The following is an 18,727-nucleotide window of genomic DNA, read 5'->3' on the forward strand; positions in this document are numbered from 1 at the left end:
TCCCCTCTCTGCCTTCCCCCAGGTGAGTGCTGTTTCCCCCAAGTCAAAGGCTCATGTGTGCAGGGTTGGCGTGTGCTCCTGATGCACACACACTGGTCTCTAAGCCCGTGGTCTACACGGCAGCACGTATCTGCCCTGCGAGGTGTGCAGGGTGGGAGGGGGTGGGAAGGAGGGGCAGCTGGAGGGGCAGCGGCTGTTCTATTTTTACTGGCCAGTTGCCGGAGGCCACGGTTTTCATAGCCTGCCTTCAGCTCTGCCCCCACACTCTGCAGTCTGTGGTGAGGCTCAGGCCAGCCTAGCTCCACGAGGACTAAACTAGGTAAGTGTCTGACCATGGACCTGGGCAGGGTTGAGTAGAGAGGTGAGGTTTTGTTTAAAGAGGAAATGAAGTTTGGGAGACAGAGATGTTTCTCATTTGGATAAGTAGGTTTGGTGACAGACTACTGTACAAACCTTGCCTTTTGTCCCATCCAACGGCATCACTCCTGTAAGATGCTGTGGGCATTGGGTCTTGAGGGAAACAATTGTCCAACATGTTCCTCAGGGGCCCAAAGCAGAGCAGAGTGGAGTATGCTCTCATGAGGGACTGCAGCCAGTGGCAGGAAGGACAGGGCTCCTGGTGGGAGGGGTGGCACTGGGGACCAAGTGAGCCAAGGCATCACATTTAGGAGAAGCCTGGGGAGACGGGACAGTGGTTAGGGCCTGCAGCAACAGGAAAAGAAGATGGCTGGCATGCAGGACTCTGAGGAGACAGTCCAGAGGCCCTGCTGACCAAAGAGACCATCTTGTTTCTTTGTCCTTTCTCTCTGACAGGCACTTTGAGCCCTCTTCACCTATCTCACCGGCACAGGACACGAACAGGTAAAGACAGACCGTCATGCCTTCCCACTGTTTCTGGCTCTGAGTTGTAGAAGGAGCTGTTGGCAGGAGGTGGATGCCAGCAGTGTCTGGGGTGGGAACACAAGAGCCTGTGAGGACATAAGCTAGTAAGATATCTAGACAGCGTGGTGTTGGGAGGAGGATTAGGTTAAAGGCAGCCCCTACCCCAAGTCATGGACTCTAAGCGGTTCTAATGTTGGACTTCCTGGTCACAAGCTTGGAAGTCCAGCTTGTTAACACCCTGTTTGGGAGGATGGGGGTGCCCTTGAACTAAGGTCCAAGGCCATAGGTGGGGAACAAGGGTAGAGCATGGTGTTCTTATGAGGGAGGTCAGTTCCTTTCTTTCTGCTGTGTTTCATACAGGACTTACATACTCACACTTAATCGTGCAGGCATGGCGTGGAAAGCTGGCAGCTTTTCCACACCAAGGGCCTCAGGGCCAGGAAGGCAAGCCTTGAGTCAGGTCTGAGTCTGATCCCTTCCTTCCAGCTCTGTGTTTTCTGTTATCTGCTTGCCGTCCACTTGTGGTACAGATGGAATTCAGCCCTCCTGCCTCACTGCTATCTACATCCCGGCTTCTAATCAGGCCCTGCTTCTCTTCTGTAGAGCCTGTCAAGGGGTCCTGCCTGGGAGGGGTGGGGGAGGTGTTGTCAGAGCCCAGGTCAGGGCCTCATGCTTGATGTGGGACCCCTGGGCCTGGCATTTGTCAGAGTGGCAGTTGGGGACTGCCTGGAGCTTGGCAGGAGGCCCAGGCTGGCCCCAGCAGTGGGCCCCACACTGATGACAGTGGGCTTTCTAAGGGATAGAGGAAGGACAGCCATAGCTAAATGCTCACCAGGGTGAAGCACTCTAGGGAGACAGATGCAAGACCTACTCGGCTGAGACTCACATTCCCAGAGGTCAGACAGACGTGGGTGGGGGTGGATCTTTGTCAGCTAGTGTCTCTTTTTGGACTCCCCCACCCCACCCCCCGTGTCTTCAGAAGAGCAGAGCTCTTGGGATCAGCAGCTGTGTATAAAACCTAATTTCAGCTAAGCATCTTGGGAATGCATAGATGGTTCCCACATCTCTTCCCCTGCACCCCCTGGGGACATCTGAGACTCCAGGGTCACCTCCCACCTAGCCCCACTCTCTGAATGAACAGAGGCTTAGGTGCAAGGCTCCCTAACAGGACAGGAGATCCAAGCCTGGTCACTGGGCTCAGGAGGGTTCTTCATGGGCACAGGAAGGGTGACTATGGAATGACATTATTGGTGGGCACTTTGCAAGGGTTCCATAGTGCTCCAAACTAAGTTTAAGAACCAAATCTAAACATGGACTCTGAGCTCCATGCCTGCCCTCTCTCTATATGCTGCTCCACCGGACTCTTCGCTTTATCACCCGTCTCAGGCCTCCTGACCAACATCACACATCTGTCCCCAGCCTGACTGCTCCTGCTTCCCTGAGCTTCAGCTCAGTCATTTCCTCTATCCCCCACCTATCCACCCTGTCAGGTCTGTAGCCTCTGCAGCCTTCAGGCCTCCTGAAGATGGCCTCGCCCAGAGACAGCCTGTCAGGGGCTTCTCACTGCTCCACAGTTCTGCTCTCTCAGAGGACTGCTGTGCCAGCTTTTAAAACCAGTCATTGTTACTTAGTGGTTGAACCTGCTTTGCTTCCAAGTGAGACCTGGTTTGAATAAAAGGTTCAAGGGCTAACTATTAAGCACACTACTAGTGGTGGTGACTCACACCTTTAATCTTGAGATTTGATCTTGAGAGGCAGAGGTAGGAGGATCTCTGAGGTAGGAGTTCAAGGCCAGCCTGGTCTGCAGAGTGAGTTCCAGGACACTCAGAGCTACACAGAGAAACCCTGTCTCAAAAAAAAATGAACAAAAAAACCCCACCCCACCCCCCAAAAAACCAAGAAGAAGAAGAAGAAGAAGAAGGAGGAGGAGGAGGAGGAGGAGGAGGAGGAGAAGGAGGAGGAGGAGGAGAAAGAGGAGGAGGAGGAGAAAGAGGAGGAGGAGGAGGAGGAGGAGAAAGAGGAGGAGGAGACAGAGGAGGAGGAGGAGGAGACAGAGGAGGAGGAGACAGAGGAAGAGGAGGAGGAGGAAGAGGAGGAGGAGGAGGAGGAGGAGGAGGAGGAAGAGGGAACACACTACCTATCTAGGCCCCAATTTTGCAGAGAGAGAAAAAACAGCCAGGAGAGAGTGAAGACACACTAGATTTTTTTCCCCCTCTTGGCTTAATCTCTACTCAGGCTTCCTGCCACCTACCCAGGGCTGCTAGGCACTATTGAATGGCACCTCTGGAGCTGTGCCACCAGGCACCCAGCTACACATCAGCTTCCATTCTGTTCTGCTCCTCTTGCCCCTTCTCCAAGTCTTAACTCACAGGTGAAGTCTGAATTCAGCTGCGATTCAGCTGCGTGTTCAAGGCTCTCCCGATCCAGTTCCATCCTAACTTTCCAAACACGATGTCTACAGATTCCACTCTGGTCTGCACCAGAGTCAGCAGGATTTCTCTGGAAATAGCCAGTTAGTTGTAAATGTTTTAGGCTTTCCAAGGTGGTAGGGGGATGTTGTCTTCATAGGGGGTTGTTGTCTTCGTAATCGCATTGGTTAACCTGTGGTGTTGAAGTCTTCCTGCTGTCCAATTCCCCACACCTACTGGGGGTTCACAGCAGGAGGGACAGCTTCTCCATTAATGATTCCTCTGTCCCCTCTAGGTGCAGCCTTGCCACCACCATGCCGGAAGTGTAAGTTCTTTCCCTCCCATGCATGGCTCCTGGGAGGCTAGTCCCCTCATCACAGACTTCAGCCTCCCAGCTGAGGGCAGCCTGGCTCACCCCTGCCCTAAGCTACTCCCAGCAGAAGCCCCTGAGATGGTTGAGCCTTCGTGCCTGGCCAGCTCTGTTTCCCTAAGGTGTCCAGGAGCTCTCTGCTCAGCAGAGCTCATTCCCAGGAGGGAATGCATTTGAGGGACATGCTTCGCCCATGCTTCATAGCTAGCTTGTCAATACTGACCAATGAACCGGACACACTGGGCTACGGCATCGCATGGGTGTGACGGATGAGTGGAGCTTTGGGACTGCACCCCCAGTGGTGGAAGCTTTGGCATTAATCGTGGCCCTCTGTCAAAGCTTACACGAGCTCCGACTAGACTTCCCTATGACTTTGATGATCAACATGTCCCCAAAGCAACAAGTAGTAGCCCAGAAGGTGGTTGAATTTTTCTCCTTGTTTGCTGAGACACTGAAGTGGTCCCCCTCTCAGACACATTGTTGTCACCTGTCCCCTCCCCTGAAGCAGGTCTGTTAGTTCTGTTACTGCCCACGTCTTATATTGTGTTCCCATTCACTCTCTGTTCTTTCTGCTCTTCTTTCCTGTTCCTCCCATGATGGACACCTAAAGTGAGGTGAGTGTTGTTTGGGGTTTCCTCTGTGCTGGTTATTTCTAACTGATGAAGATAGGGTGGACCTGAGGAGACTGGGTCAAAGCCAAGATAGGAATGGGGATGACTGAGAAAACTCCCAGGAGAAGAGAAGCAAAGAATAGAGATGCCATGTGCCCAGATGCAGGGCTCACAGGTACTCGGTGGCTGGGACCACAATCGAAAGCTCTCCCCTCGGCCTTCCTCAAAGCTCCTGCATCCCTGGGGGCTTCATTCTGCCTCTTGCAAAGCTGATGCCATGCAAAAACCTATCTGAAAGGTGAAGGCTACGGCTGAACACTGAGGAAGGAATGCAGGTGTGTCTTTGGGTCCCCCCCCCCCCCTCAGAACTGTGATCACCCTGACTCTGGACACTCTGCTATCCAGATTTCTTTATGCCTCAGAGAACTCAGCCTGCATGTAGTCCAGGGGGGGAGGGCTGAAAGTAAGTTGGTGTGCTGACTCAAGTGGAAAGGTGATGTCACTGATAGAGGGGACTCTTGGCCTGGATAGTCGGAGCAAGAAGCAAATATAGCATTTTCCAGTGACTTGTGAGCCCTTCGGTTTTGGTGAGGTCCCTATTCAAGTGAATCTCTGGGCACCACTGTTTAGATGAGAAGACCATGTACTCAGTGAGTGGTGGGAGAAAGGGCCTGCAAAAGGCCATTCCCCACAGAGTATCTGGGAGGGTGAGCCAGGCGCTGTCATGGCCACAGCAACAGGCTTTCAAAGATAAAAAGATAAGCCACCGTGAATAGATCAGGAGTCATACACTCAATGTGCTAAAGTTCACTCCTTGCCTTTCCCTGTCATTCCCACGAAGCCTCATCATGTCTACCTGACAGACTGCAGGAGCAGACCCATGCCGTGCTCTCCCTGGGCAGATCACACCGGAAACAGGCAGGCTGCTCAGTGGAAGCAGCAAAGAGAAACCCAGGAGAGATACGAGGGCTCCCGGGCCCCACAAGCCCAGTAGTCTGCAGTGAGGTGTCTCTGTCACCTCCACCATGCTGGTGGACACTGTCACAGGGCTGGGCCTTGGAAAATTCTCTTAGGTTCTTCCATGTAGCCTACGATCTTCCCTGATGGCCCTCAACATGTGAGCCTCCTGTCTTAGCTTCCAGAAGGCTGACATTACACATATGATCCACCATGCCTGGCCTTGGAGGCGACTTACTAGGAGTTGTCAAAACAACTATTCGGTCATCCAGAATTTGCCTGCTTGTTTTCACTAGAATACACAGCAGTGTTTTTGTATCATAGAGATTTATGTGGGTGAAGATAACTCGTAAAGTAGTTTTGACATTCATACAGACATACTGGTCTCTGGCACGCAGGCAGCCTGTATCTCGCAGGAAAGGACATCCAGACACAACCACAATATCACCCTGAGTGCTAAACACATGCCTGTTCTAGGCTTTTCATGAAGGTTGCAGAGCTGTGCCCTCATTTGTTCTTGCTGGAGCTATGGCCTAAGTACAGCTGCCAGCAAGCCCCTCCGCAGATGAGGAAGTACCCGTGGGAGGCAGTACATCTGCAGCCTCCTGCAGGATCCTACCAGCAGTAGAGTAAGGACGGGAAGGTGGGGCTTCAGTCCCTAGTTCAAGATAGCTCCACTACAGTGTTCTCTGAACTTGACTGGTTCAGTCCCAAAGATAAGCTTTTAAAGCCCCCCAAAGTGAGCAGGGGATTCTGGGTAGTGATGAAGAATCCAGCTTCATAGCCTCTGCCTTACCACTGGTCTCTCTTTCTCATCCCTAGAGGAAATCCAAGATCACTGCCTCCCGTAAACTCATGCTAAAGGTGAGCCCGGTCCCGAAGGAGACTGAGGGACAGCCGTGCAGACTCTAAGGGATGCAGAGGGCAGGGCCAGCAAGGAGGGAGACCGAGAGTAAAGAAGACTGATGGGCGACTTGTGTTATATCCCGCCCCTCCTGGGTGCCTAAGAGGCAACAGGAATTAACCTGGGGCAGGACTCTTGGTCGGGGGAGAGGAAGGGGTGTAGTTCATTTTGGAGCTCTGGAGCTCTGTGGGACAAAAGGGAGGAAAAAGGAAGACTGTGTAGATAAACAAGCTTTGGTGGCAGCTACTACCACACTGAGCAATGGCCGCAGACCAGGCCTCGTCTTGAGCCTCTTTGCCCTCCCTCACTCTGAGATGGGTGTGGAACATGCGGAACCCACCCTGGCTCAGAGGCTTTGTCCTTTTCAGAGCCTGATGCTAGCCAAGGCCAAGGAGTGTTGGGAGCAGGAACACGAGGAGCGAGAGGCTGAGAAGGTGCGTTACCTCTCAGAGCGCATCCCCACACTGCAGACCCGCGGCCTCTCCCTCAGTGCCCTTCAGGTAAGCCTGGCCGGCTGGGCTGAGCTCGGCACTTTGTGTAAGGGACCCTCGGTAGATCTTACACTACAGAACAACAGAGCTCTGTAACTTACAAAGTGCGCCCACACCAGTCTCACAACTGCACAGGAAGTGATGACATGATACCCATTTTACAGACTTGAGAGGGGAGTTCCAGAACAGATTTGGTTGGGTAAAACGAGTGACTGGCTTTCCATCAGTTGGTACAATGGTATGGCCTGGAGGATGGACAGGATTTCGGAAGGCCCGTTTCTCCAAAGATTTGTCTTTTTCAGGATGACTTTTTTTTTTTTTGGAATTTAAAAAAATGATTTATTTATTTCCACTTTCTGTGCATTGGTGTTTTGCCTGCATGTGTTTCTGTGTGAAGATGTCAGATCTCGGAGTTACAGATAGTTGTGAGCTGCCATGTGGGTACTGGGATTTGAACCCTGGTCCTCTGGAAGAGCTACCAGTACCCTCAACCGCTGAGCCATCTCTCCAGTCCCAAGTCCTTGCTGTTTTTGAACTGTTAGTAATTGCTTTAATGCCAGTGGCTGCAGAGAAAAGACCAGATGAAAATATGTCCATGTGTCTCCCGCGGCAGTGGCTATTTTAATTTTATTATTTTTGGTTAATATAGAGTTTTCAAAATTTCCACTATTAACTTACATCACTTTTATACCACAAAACTATCTCTCTCTCTCTCTCTCTCTCTCTCTATCTCTCTCTCTCCTTATAGACAATAACTATGAGCTTGCTGCTGAGGCATGTGCCTACAATCCCAATACTCAGGGGACAGAGGTTGGAGGGCTGTGAATTAAAAACACTTATTAATTAAAACAGTTTCATACAATATACTTTGATCATATTTTCCCTCTTCCAACTCTTCTCAGATTCTTCTCAACTCCCTGCCCACCTAACTTTGTGTTCTTTCTCTCTTAAAAACAAACAAACAAACAAACAAACAAAACACCAAAAACCCAAAACCAAAACCAACCAAAAAAGAAAAACAACAAAAAACAAAACCCGTGAAAATTAAAACAGAAACAAGCAAGTCAGAAGATCAGGTTGGGTGTGGGAGTGCTCACCATTAATCTCAGTATCCTGGAAGCAGAAGCGGGTGGAACTCTGTGAGTTCGAGACCAGCCTGGTCTACAGAGTGAGCAAGGACAGTACTACATAGTGAGACCCTGGAGAGATCGAGGCACGTGGGGTGGGGGAGAACAATAATAGAAAAAAAAAAAAAAACAGAAACAAAAAAGTCAAACAAAACAGAGGAAACATGGAGACATGGAGTTTATTTTTTGTTGGCTGTCTGCTCATGGACATGGAACTCAATAAACGCAGCGATGCCATTGGAGAAAGCTGTTTGCCCCTTTCCCAGCAAGTATCAGTTGTAAATAACTGTTTGGTTAGGGGTGGGGCTTTGTGCCCACTTCTCTTCTCTGTGCTGGGATTTTTCCTGGTTTGATTCAGTGTGGGTCTTGTATGTTCTATGTCTATGAATTCATATATGTAAGGATTATGACACCCTCAATGACAAAGCTTTCAGGCCAGCCTGGGCTACATCGTGATACTATCTTAAAAAAAAATTAAGTTAGCATTTACCAAAAGCTAGAAAAAGAAACCAAGCATAGAGCAGAAAGGAGAGCAAAGGCTTATGCTTTGAGTTGTACCCTTGATGGTGACAGCTTTAAGCCCGATGCAGAGGCCGCTCCTGTTGGGATTACAGTGCAGGCAAAGCGATGGACCATAGGGCTAAGCGTGCTCAGTGTGCACACAGGAAAAGGAGGCTGGCCCCGGTGGCCCTTCTCCCTCTTCTCCACTCTCATGCTATGGATCTACTCCTCAGGACTTGTGCCGAGAGCTCCATGCCAAGGTGGAGGTGGTGGACGAGGAGCGCTATGATATTGAAGCCAAATGCCTCCACAACACCAGAGAGGTAGGCCCTGGAGGTGGGGGATGGGACCGCCTGGGCTGGCTGGGGTGGGCACTTGTGTGGCTCTCCTGTGTCTACGGAGCTTGGGAGGCAGGCTCTCAGCATCCACCCCAACACCATAGGTCTGGAGATGGGCAGGAAGGATAGCCACACATGAAAAGAACAAAACTTCCTCCCCACCTGCCACGTGAGCTCTTCAGAAGCTGCCGGCTTCCCTCACCCACACAAGCAATCAGATGTCTGTTAATGACATCTTATGTTTGTGAAGGGCTTTCAAGTGCAGTTGAATCCTTTGATCCTCCCTACATGCCTGCGGGTGACATGGGGGCTATTACCTGACCCTGACAAATGAGGACATGCAGACTCACAAAGGCTAAGCACTTGCTTGGGCTTGGGTTACAAAATGGGGGATCCCAGTATGCACGCTGTGCTCTGTGCTCCAGTTCCCACTCTGGGATTCAGCCCTTCATTGTAGAGTGTGTGGGCATTAGGACCAACCGTGGGCTGCTTCTGAGCATTGGCCCAAGGTGGGCAGGCACTTCTGTACCCTACCCTGCTTGCGAGGGTGCTGTGTGATGCCATTAAGCTCCAGAAAACTCCCTTGCAGACCGCACCCTGGGATTATCAGGGTGTAGGATTTAGGGCTCCTCTACCTGCTTTGTCAGTCAAGGCTCAGCTGCTGTGCAGGCCCCTGGGCAGGGTTGAGTACTAAGAACAAGATGGAGGGAAGGAGAAAGCAGTTTACACCCCACACAAGGCTTCCAAATGGGAGTAAAGGTTTATTGGCTTATCATTTATTTGTGACTTGGTTTTGGGGAAGAGGTGAGGTTAACTAGTGGGTTTAATCTGTAAAAGTTCATTTAGAACATTTAGCGTGTGTAGTGATTGCTTGGAAAAGTGTAGGAGATTCTGAGCACCCCAGATGGTCTAGCCTGGAGCCCGGAGGACTTGTAGGATGGTTCTAGCTGGAAGCCCAGTGGTTGGATCCTAAGGGTGAGAGCTCTAGGTTTAACATTCCTGGCTCAGAGCCTGGCTCCTTTGCTCCCCCAGATCAAGGACCTGAAGCTGAAGGTGCTGGACCTCCGTGGGAAGTTCAAGCGTCCTCCCCTGCGCCGGGTCCGTGTCTCAGCTGATGCCATGCTCCGAGCCCTCCTGGGCTCTAAGCACAAGGTGTCCATGGATCTGCGGGCCAACCTCAAGTCTGTGAAGAAAGAAGACACAGAAAAGGTGAGGGTCCCTCTCCTCAGACCCACCTACTGGCCTCTACCTGCCACTTCTCACACTGCCTGAGGCGCTCTAGTCAGTGTGTGAATCAGGATATTCTAGGATCCCCTAGGAGGCCAGTGTCAGAAGAGAGACTACTGGCTGCTTCCAGTCTGAGGGGACAATGGGATGAGAGAAAGGCTGACTGGGAAATTAAAACTTGCTTCCCATATCAGTTAAGGGGTAACCATTACCCCTGTCACTTCAGCTTCCCGTTGTGGCTATAGGAACATGAGTGCATAGAAGTTGGAGAACCGAGTTCAATTACTTGACTAGCAAACAACTACTTCAAATTTGTTGGTCTCACAGAACGTGTTTAGAGCTGACAGGCTGTGAGGAGCATGGTGAGAGAGCAATTTCTCTGGCCCAGAGAGCTTAATAAAGACAAACAGGCCAAGCAGGATGCTGACAAAATTGAAAACAAGTTAAATGAATCAGGAGAGGCTTCTTGGAGGAGGTGACCTTGAACCAACTGCAGGGTGTCCCACAGGAGGGTGTTGTGGAGCCTGGAGGAGAGGTTGGCCTGTCATATACTGGGAACCAGCTTTGTGACCCTGTGACAGTTACCTAGACCCTCCCATCCACACCGCCTCATTCTGTGCTCCTGTCTGGCCTATTCATCTTGTATCATGTGCTGGGCAGGGCCATCAGGATTTCTTAGCTCTCTGAGGAGGTAAATTTTCTCCCATCTACTTTCTCTTGAACTTGTGGGTCCTTTGTTCCCCCTGCGGCCTGGTGAGGCCCCTGCAGTTCTGACATGTTTGTGGACTGCCCACAGGAGCGGCCAGTCGAGGTAGGAGACTGGAGGAAGAATGTGGAGGCTATGTCTGGCATGGAAGGCCGCAAGAAGATGTTCGACGCTGCTAAGTCCCCGACCTCCCAGTAGAGGTGCTTAGAATGTTCTTGGGGTTCCTCAGAGTACCCCAGGGTACTCAGGAGAAGGGATGGGAGGCAGATCCAATGTACAGAACTCCAGCCTGCTCCAGTACCTTCAGACACTGGGGATAGCATGTCTATGCCAGATGGTTTTTGTCCCCTTATCAATAAAACTTGGGCTTGTATGTGATCAGTGGTCCTGGGACTGGCAGCATTTATGTGTTCCTAGTTGCAAATGACTGAACTGGAAACTGGGGGGACCCTAGAGAACCCTAAGACAGGCAAGAGTCTGAGAGTACAAGGTTAGGTGATCCACAAGGTCCCTCCAGCTCTAACGCTCCAAGAATCTCAGGCTTTTCTTTCACTTGTCACTTGGTGTCATACTTGGCTTCCATACCCTCAAAGAAGCTTCCCTAGTCACTACTCCCAGAGAAACAGCAGTTAAGAGATGTTCAACACCCGCCCCCTCCAGAGAAATAGCTGCAGGAACTGCTGAAGCAGTGGAAGTGGGCCATAAAAGCCCTGCTGTGGGCCCTAGGAGGGGAGGTGTAATAGCCAGGTCTACAGGCCGCACAGAGCCAACTTCTTCACAGAGCAGATGTTAGCTAGTGATAGGTGAGGGTTCACACATGAAGGGGAAGGGCTGAGGGTGCAAAGGTCAGCTATGGGAGGGAACTGGTCTGGAAGATGGCCAGGACAGGTTGGAGGGAAGGAGCTAGAGAGGGAGGCAGCTTGGGATCTGGACAGAGCAGCTAAGTCCCATGGGTGGTACAAGGGAGAAGCCCCAGGGACTATGGGGGCTGTGTGTGCTGTGTGTCAATCAGGGTTACCAAAACAGCACGCATCACTGGGATCTATCTAATGGCATCTCCTCTTTTGTCCTGACAGGTCGGCTTGCTGTATGACACTCTGGGTCATGCTTTGGTCCCTTTCCAGCCATACTCACCTATCTTTCTGCCTGTGCCTGGAGCGTCCCTAATATGCGCTCCCTTCCTCCAGCCTATGCGTCCACCTTTGGAGCCAGGATGAAATGGCACACAAAGGGGAAGAGAGGTGCCAGTGCCTGAGACCTCATCCCAACAGTGTGGGCTTATGGTACCCCCTGGGCATGCTGGGATTATCCAGTCACCCCAAGGGGCCCTAGGCTGAGGAGGGAGGCAGAGAGAACACCCTCTCAGCAGCCCCATGTTGCTTCCCTCCATCTCTGTTGCTACCTGCAGTGTTCCCAAGTTCTCCATTAAAAAAAAAAAAAGATTCAGGTTCCCAATGGTTTCTGTAGCCCTGTTGTTAGCACTCAGAAGAAAGTAATGACCACAAGGGGTCTGTGGAACGCGACCTGGGGACTTCAGCCTCCAGCCAGAGGAGTTTAAGATCACAATAGAAGGCTAAGGCTTTGGTGGCTGCTTACTAATGTGACCCGAATGAATCTTCCTTCCAAGTCACAATGATTTCACACACTCTCATCACCCAAAGCCCTGATCTCAGAGGACCCCTGAGTCCTACCCTAAGATCTAGCGTTAGAGTGGTGTCCCGTTTGGAGTCACACCCCACCTGATCTCCCCAGCCTCCACAAACATGGACCATCTGTTGCTTTCACATGTACCTAACTGCTGTGGGCCAGGAGGTCAAGGTGCTTACATGTTCTCATCTGGTCTGCAGGGCTCAGGGCCTGAGTTTCTTTACCCGCCTGTCTCTCAGGAGGGGCATACTGCAGTTCCACATCTGGCCACCAGGAGGCTTCGACTCTCATCTCTGGCCATGGCTGCTCAGGTCCTAAGTCCTTGCTCTCTGCACCTTCAAATTACTTCCTCTCTTACTGGAGAGTCAGAGGCAGAAGGAGGAACATTTCTGAGACCTCTGCATGGACCTTCTGTCCTTTCCCCAAGGGCAATAATGTGTCAGAGACCCCAGTTTCCTCTCACACTCCTGTCAAAGTCAAACACCCTCAAGGCTCATTCTTTCTGAAAGGTGCCCGGTCCACCCAGTGGTCTGCCCTGTGGGCCAATTCCTTTTTCTATCTCATTAATGCTTGGGCCCAAAACCCGAGAGGGGTTTAAACCAGGAGATGGGGTGGGGGCAGTCTTGTGTCCTTGAGTTGCACACACCCCCTCTTCTCCCTTAAAGGAGCAGAGAAAAAAGCAAAAACAAAACAACCCCCCCCCCAAAAAAGCCGGGTGGTGGTAATCCCAGCACTTGGGAGGCAGAGGCAAGCAGATTTCTGAGTTTGAGGCCAGCCTGGTTCCAGGACAGCCAGGGATATACAGAGAAACCCTGTCTCGAAAAACAAAACAAAAAACAAAACAACACAACAACAACAACAATAAGAAAATAAAGAAGCAGAGAGCAAAATTCAGGGCCAGAGTGGAACTTGGCTTTTTAGGGTGGTGTCAAGGCCACCTGGGAAGTGACTGGTTCCCAGGAATCGTCCCAGCAGAGGCTGGGCTTCCTGAGCAGACTCTTGGAGTCTGGAATTACCCCTCTCTACCCTCTGATCTCCACGTATTATCTGTCATTCCAAAGGCTGGTGCGAAGTGCAGCATTGGTCCAGTCTGAGGCAGGCATGCTCAGCCTGACTGTGGCAGTGGGGACAAGCCACTTGGGGTGCATTAGGAAAGGCAACACCTAGCACAGGGATTTTACTACAAACACATCAGTAGAGTCAGGGGTGTGCATAGAGCATGCCTACCATATACACATGCCTGCAGTCATAGATACACCCAGACACACATGCATGCGTGTACACACGTACACACACGTACACACACGTACACACACACACACACACACACACACACACACGAGAGAGAGAGACAGAGAGACAGAGAGAGAGAGAGACAGAGAGAGAGAGAGACAGAGAGAGAGACAGAGAGAGAGAGACAGAGAGAGAGAGAGAGACAGAGAGAGAGAGACAGAGAGAGAGAGAGAGAACTGGGGAACCTGACAGGGCTGGTTCATGCCACAGAACATAGGGTGAGGCTTCGTGCCTGGGCAGCCAAGAAACCCACCCTTCCCTGCCTTACGGGCTCCTTCCTCGTAGCTGGCCTGGCTCCAAAGCATGTCTCAGTGTTTTGTCTCTTCCCAGCCCTTTGATAGAACCTAGCCTTAAGTTCCTGAAGAAAATCTTGGTCTGCCAGTAGACTGTTAACCTAGGAATTGGGGTCTCCACCCTGCTCTTACAGAGTTGGAAGACCAGCCCCAATCCTGACTCAAAGTAAACATGGTATACAGAGGGTTGCTGGGAGATGGGGGTGGGGCCCTCAGCACACCCAAGCCTTCTGGGAAAGGGCAGAGGACCTGTGCAGAGAACTCCAGGAGGTCACCAGCCCCATTCTTCTGTTTCGGCGCCCTGAGCCATCTCCTTGAGGATAGACTAGAGCCCAGACAGATACCCACACTCATCTGAGGAAGACTGTGCCCTTGCAGGGCAAGAAGCAGGGAGGCTTCAGCAGCGGGAGGACTCTAAGAAGGGCTCTTGGTTGTGGCCCAGAGCTGGGCCTGGGTGGAAAGCGTGGTATCTGTGGAGTCCTGATTCCGCATGGAGGTCCACAGTCCACAAGCCTGGATCTAGCTATAAAACAGGAGCAAGCCTTGGGGCCTCCCATTGATTGGCAGCTCCCACACATAGCATGTGACCATGTGCCAGGCACTGCTTTAGATACTGTAGCCGTTTAACCTTCACATCTGCCCTGTGAGACAGCAATCTCCCCATCCCCATGCTATTGGGAAGAACTGAAGCAGAAAATTCTAAAGACTTCCCATAGTCACAAAGCAAGGAGGGAGGCGGCATTTAGCTGAGGAAGTTTGCCAGTGCCCAGGCTCCCGTTCATTAGTGGCAGTAACAACAATGGCAAATGTACGTGCCAAATGTTTTATCAGAATTTGTTACACATTCTCAGAAAAGTTTGGAAGTAGATCTATAGGAACGGAACCCTGGAGAGTTCAGGACATCAGACAGAGATTGACAGCTGAGAACTTCGCAGGGGACCCCACTTCCATCTGCTGCAGGGGCTACTTTTTTTCTAGAAACAGCCTTGCTTCAACAGAGCCCAACTAGCTACTGTCCAAGAGGGACCCCACCTGGGTCCTGCTTGTACACCAGGGAGTTCCCATATCCCCACCAAAGGGGGAGCCATTGTGTGAGAGGCAAGATGGAGCCACACAGGCAAAGGTGAAGTTATTCTTCAGTAGTCGGGTCTAGCTGAGGGTGGAGGCCCAGGACTTTTTGGGGAACTGTCTGCTGTGAACAAACCCACAACAGCTGTGTGGGCATGCCTCTCTCTGCAGCTGGAGATGGCAGGAGGTCCCTCCCTCCTGGTTAGGAACAACCAGGGCAGGATACCACTTGCTACCGCCCTGCCTGTCTTAGAGTTCTCAGGAGGCCAGCTGGTGTCTTCCCTATCTCTTGTGAGGTATCCTGTCCTCACTGGCCCCAAGGCCCCAAGCCCAGTGTTGTGTCTGAATCTTAGTGACCGGTACGCTCAGGGTGAAACTGTGCTCAAGAGCTTTTGGGGATAAAGTGTTATTCTGAAGGAGGGGCCAAGTTAAACGTTAGCCACAATGGCCCCCCGCGAAGTGAGTCACACCCCCCACAGGGCTCTGGGCTGGGCAGCCATGGGGGCAGTTTTGTTCCAGGTGGGTGACCAAGCTGCTGGAGTCTGGGACAGGTCTCTGGGACCAGTGCAGATGGCAGCTTCCTCTCCTGACCCCTTCAGGGTTCTCTTTCCTCAAAATGTTTGCCAGCTCATGGGGCCTGGACTGCAGGGAGAGACAGGGGGTATGTCCAAGCTGGTCTGTGGCCCCAGCCCGTGTGTCTCTGGCACTGAGTGCTGCGGTCAGTGTTTGGAAGCATTCAGGAAGAGTGATTTTTCTCAAGGTTGCTAAGGCACAGGTCCCCTGACTCCAGTCTACTTGGCAAACTGAATGGAGGAGAACACTGTGAGGCTGGGGCTCAAGGGAGCCTGTCCATCTCAGGACCCCACCTGGCTCCAGTGCTAGTGTCCCTCACTGCTGGGGCCAGTACAGGTTGGGCGAGCCTGGCCCTTTGCTTTAGGTTCAGGGAAGGTATGCCTGCCTTGGGTGACATGCAGGTGTTTCAACTTGGAGGCCCAGAGGGGAAACAGTGTGAATGCCATGGTTGCTTAGAGAAAGGGTGAGTAGGGTTATGTGGCACACCGCGGGGGCGGGGAGCTGGCTGATCACTGCGCAGTGGGGTACACACACACTGTGGCTTGGTGCCAATGTTCCCAAAGGACGTTCTCCCAAATGGCTATTTGTGAACCTAGCCTTGCTGCTGTGTTCTGCTGAAGAGCCAATACCACAGATGTCTGGGGATCCCATAGCTAAAAGAGAGAGAATAAAAGGGGAAAGGCTCTCCTTCATCCCGAAGCGTGCATGGAACTCACTCTATAGACCAGGCTGACCTCAAACTCAACAGAGAGCCACCCGCCTCTGCCTCCTGAGCGCTGGGATTAAAGGAACACATGTGCTACCACCACCAGGCCTGCTAATGTCTTTTAAGACAAGGTCTCCACATAGTCTGAGCTGATGCAATGGTTGTAGGCATACTGGCTTCCAATGTTCTTATGTCACAAATTAAGACAGTGGCAACACCACCTCAATATTCAGATTTTAAGGATATTTAAGAAATATTGCTAATTGTAAAAACAAAAAGCCAGGGGACCACTGGCCTGGGGTCCTCAGGATGTGGGCATTATTGCTTCTGTTGTTTTTTTTTTCTCCTCCCCTGCCCTTTTCTCCAACAGTGCCAAAGGTCAGCAGCTGATCAGTGGAGATAGAAAGTGGGGCCAGAACTGAAATGTCAGGGTGTCCAGGATAGCTGGTTAGGACTGGGGATCCCCCAGATTTCCATTCTAGCCTCCGTGGAAAAGATGCCATATGAGTCTTGTGTTTGGGGGGATTCCAGAGCCTACCTGTCTGTTGTGGGTTGCCTTAGAACCTCAAGAGAGGGAAGAAGAGGGGTGACCTTTGCCTGGGAAATGACAAAAGGCCTTTCCCCTTGGCCAGGAACTTCCCAGTCACAACAGGCTTTGCCTCGGTGGGTTTTCCTTGAAGGAAGTATGACTATCACATTTAAACATAGATGTAAATAAAGAATTATAAAGTAAGCACCCATGTATGGAGAGTTTATATCTTTATGGTGCTGTAGCTTAAACCCTTGGGTATGCATGCAAGCTCTCAGTCACTGAACTACACCCTCGGCTCCCAATCATTTATTTTCAGAACTAGGATATCGTGAAATACTTTGAAACCCACCATCATGCTGCACTCTCCTCCATAAAGGTGAATAAACATGGTCTTCAATATTGTGTTCATGAGAGTCTCCCTTCTCCAAGATTTGGCTTTCTGCAATCTCAGTTATCTGTAGTCAACTCTGACCCAAAGATGCTAAATGGGAAAAAAAATCCCAGAACAAGTAACTCATCCATTTAAAGGCACATGCTCTTTTGAGTAATGTAACTAACTCCTGTGCCATCCTACTGAGGACCCAAATCATCTTTTGTCCTGTGTATCCATGTCTGCTTCTGTGTAATAGCCACTTGGCCATCTCTGTCCCCAGATAGGCTGTCTGGTATCACAGTTCTTGTCTTTAAGTTGTTCCCATTTTCTCAATGGCCCCAAAGCACAAATGTCCTGTAGCTGGCAATTGTATCACAGTGTATGGTTATGTCTCCACCTCCCCTTTCCCCCTGTATTTTGGGTTAGCCTGGAACTCACTATGTAGTTTAGGCTGGCCTCTAGTCCTTGGCAACCCTTCTGCCTCAGTCTCCCAAGTCCAGGGAGCATAGGCATAGACCTCCTCACTTGCTCTATTCATGAGGCTTTGTTTGCTTGTTTGCTTTCTGTGCAAGTGATTGAATGCAGGGATTTATGAGTGTTGAACATGCATGCTATCATTGATTGCCACAGTCATCCCTGTATTCTTAGCTATGGGTACTGGGTCTACGTTATAAATTAAGCTTTATCTTAAGCATGCATAGGAAAACCATCCCATGCAGGGCTGGTATTATCTGTGATTTCAGGCATTTCCTAGAAGCCTTATCCTGTGAGGATAAGGAGGAGACTGCTGTAGAATTCTCTGGCTCTCTGTGTACATTTCTACATGGTTTTGAATTCCTTATCTGTATGTTGTTGCTGAGACTCACACCTTCCTCCCAGCTTTATATAAATGCATGCGTTTTTGCCTTTTCTCTTCCAACACTGGCTCAAAGATCTGCAGCGTGTCCATTTTCACTGCCAAGAAGTGGTGAAAGGGTGAGGGTGCCATCTTCCCTCCCTCCCTTCCTCCCCAGGCTTCTCCTTCCTAGCAGGTTCGTGGGCCCCGCTTCTGATGTCCACATCTACTAGGTTTGCTATTCAGGAATACAATTGCTGGAGAACAAGAACAAGAACGTTGTCAGCGCTGACAGCCGTACCCTTCACATGCCACCTGCCACTCTGAGAAGTGTGGAGGCCCCATCCCTCATTGGTTTGTTTGTTTGTCTGTGTTTTTGTTTTTGTTTTCCTGATACCAGAGACCTGGATACCAGGGGTCCTGGATGCCTAGAACCCCCTGGATATCAGCTTTCCATGACCCAGACTCCCAATGTCACCTTCAACAGGATGGATGTCCTTCCCAAAATTGTGTGATCCTTCAAACTGCTACTGATCCAAACTGCTACTGAGCACACCTGTGCCCAGCAAAGTGTTGAGGCGACTCTGAGGCGAGATTCGCTTTCAATGCTTGGAAGCCAGGACATGGATACAGATTCCAACCCCATGTTATTGAAACTCCCTCCCTCCTCTTTCCCACTCAACCCCTGTCCTTGGGCTACGGGGCGCACGGTGCCAAGTCTCCCTGAGCTCCCACACCAACATCCAATGAACTATTGGACAGCTTTTTCTAAGACCTTTAATTCAAATGGGTGTTGAATGCAGTTGATGGCTTGACCATATGGAGACAGCTCCCCAAATGGAGAATCATAAGGTCCAAATGTCAAGAAACCCTCTGTTGGTCTCT

The 18,727-nt window shown here is 51.0% G+C and overlaps 1 protein-coding gene and 1 long non-coding RNA gene across 2 annotated transcripts; both read left to right on the forward strand.

The window, feature by feature from the left end:
* The first annotated feature begins 271 nt into the window (after positions 1–271).
* LOC147006125 (uncharacterized) lies at positions 272–3,615 on the forward strand. The gene is made up of 3 exons (XR_015045204.1): positions 272–319; positions 814–861; positions 3,586–3,615. It is a non-coding gene; the product is annotated as an uncharacterized LOC147006125 (long non-coding RNA).
* Positions 3,616–6,029: 2,414 nt separating this feature from the next.
* On the forward strand, positions 6,030–11,934 carry Tnni1 (troponin I1, slow skeletal type). The gene is made up of 6 exons (XM_029479692.2): positions 6,030–6,092; positions 6,501–6,632; positions 8,485–8,574; positions 9,622–9,798; positions 10,613–10,722; positions 11,599–11,934. The coding sequence occupies exons 1-5, from the start codon at positions 6,084–6,086 to the stop codon at positions 10,718–10,720; spliced, it is 516 nt and encodes a 171-aa protein (XP_029335552.2). The 5' UTR covers positions 6,030–6,083; the 3' UTR covers positions 10,721–10,722; positions 11,599–11,934.
* Positions 11,935–18,727: the final 6,793 nt, after the last annotated feature.

Source organism: Mus caroli, unplaced genomic scaffold, assembly GCF_978045245.1.
Source record: "Mus caroli unplaced genomic scaffold, Mus_caroli_1 scaffold_1, whole genome shotgun sequence".
Lineage (NCBI taxonomy): Eukaryota > Metazoa > Chordata > Mammalia > Rodentia > Muridae > Mus > Mus caroli.

What these genes read in the sequence shown, in the direction of transcription:
- Tnni1 (XM_029479692.2), top strand. An exon ending in TCTCCCTCAGTGCCCTTCAG is followed by an intron (nt 6,633 to 8,484) that starts GTAAGCCTGGCC and finishes TCTACTCCTCAG; the next exon opens with GACTTGTGCCGAGAGCTCCA. An exon ending in GCCTCCACAACACCAGAGAG is followed by an intron (nt 8,575 to 9,621) that starts GTAGGCCCTGGA and finishes TTGCTCCCCCAG; the next exon opens with ATCAAGGACCTGAAGCTGAA.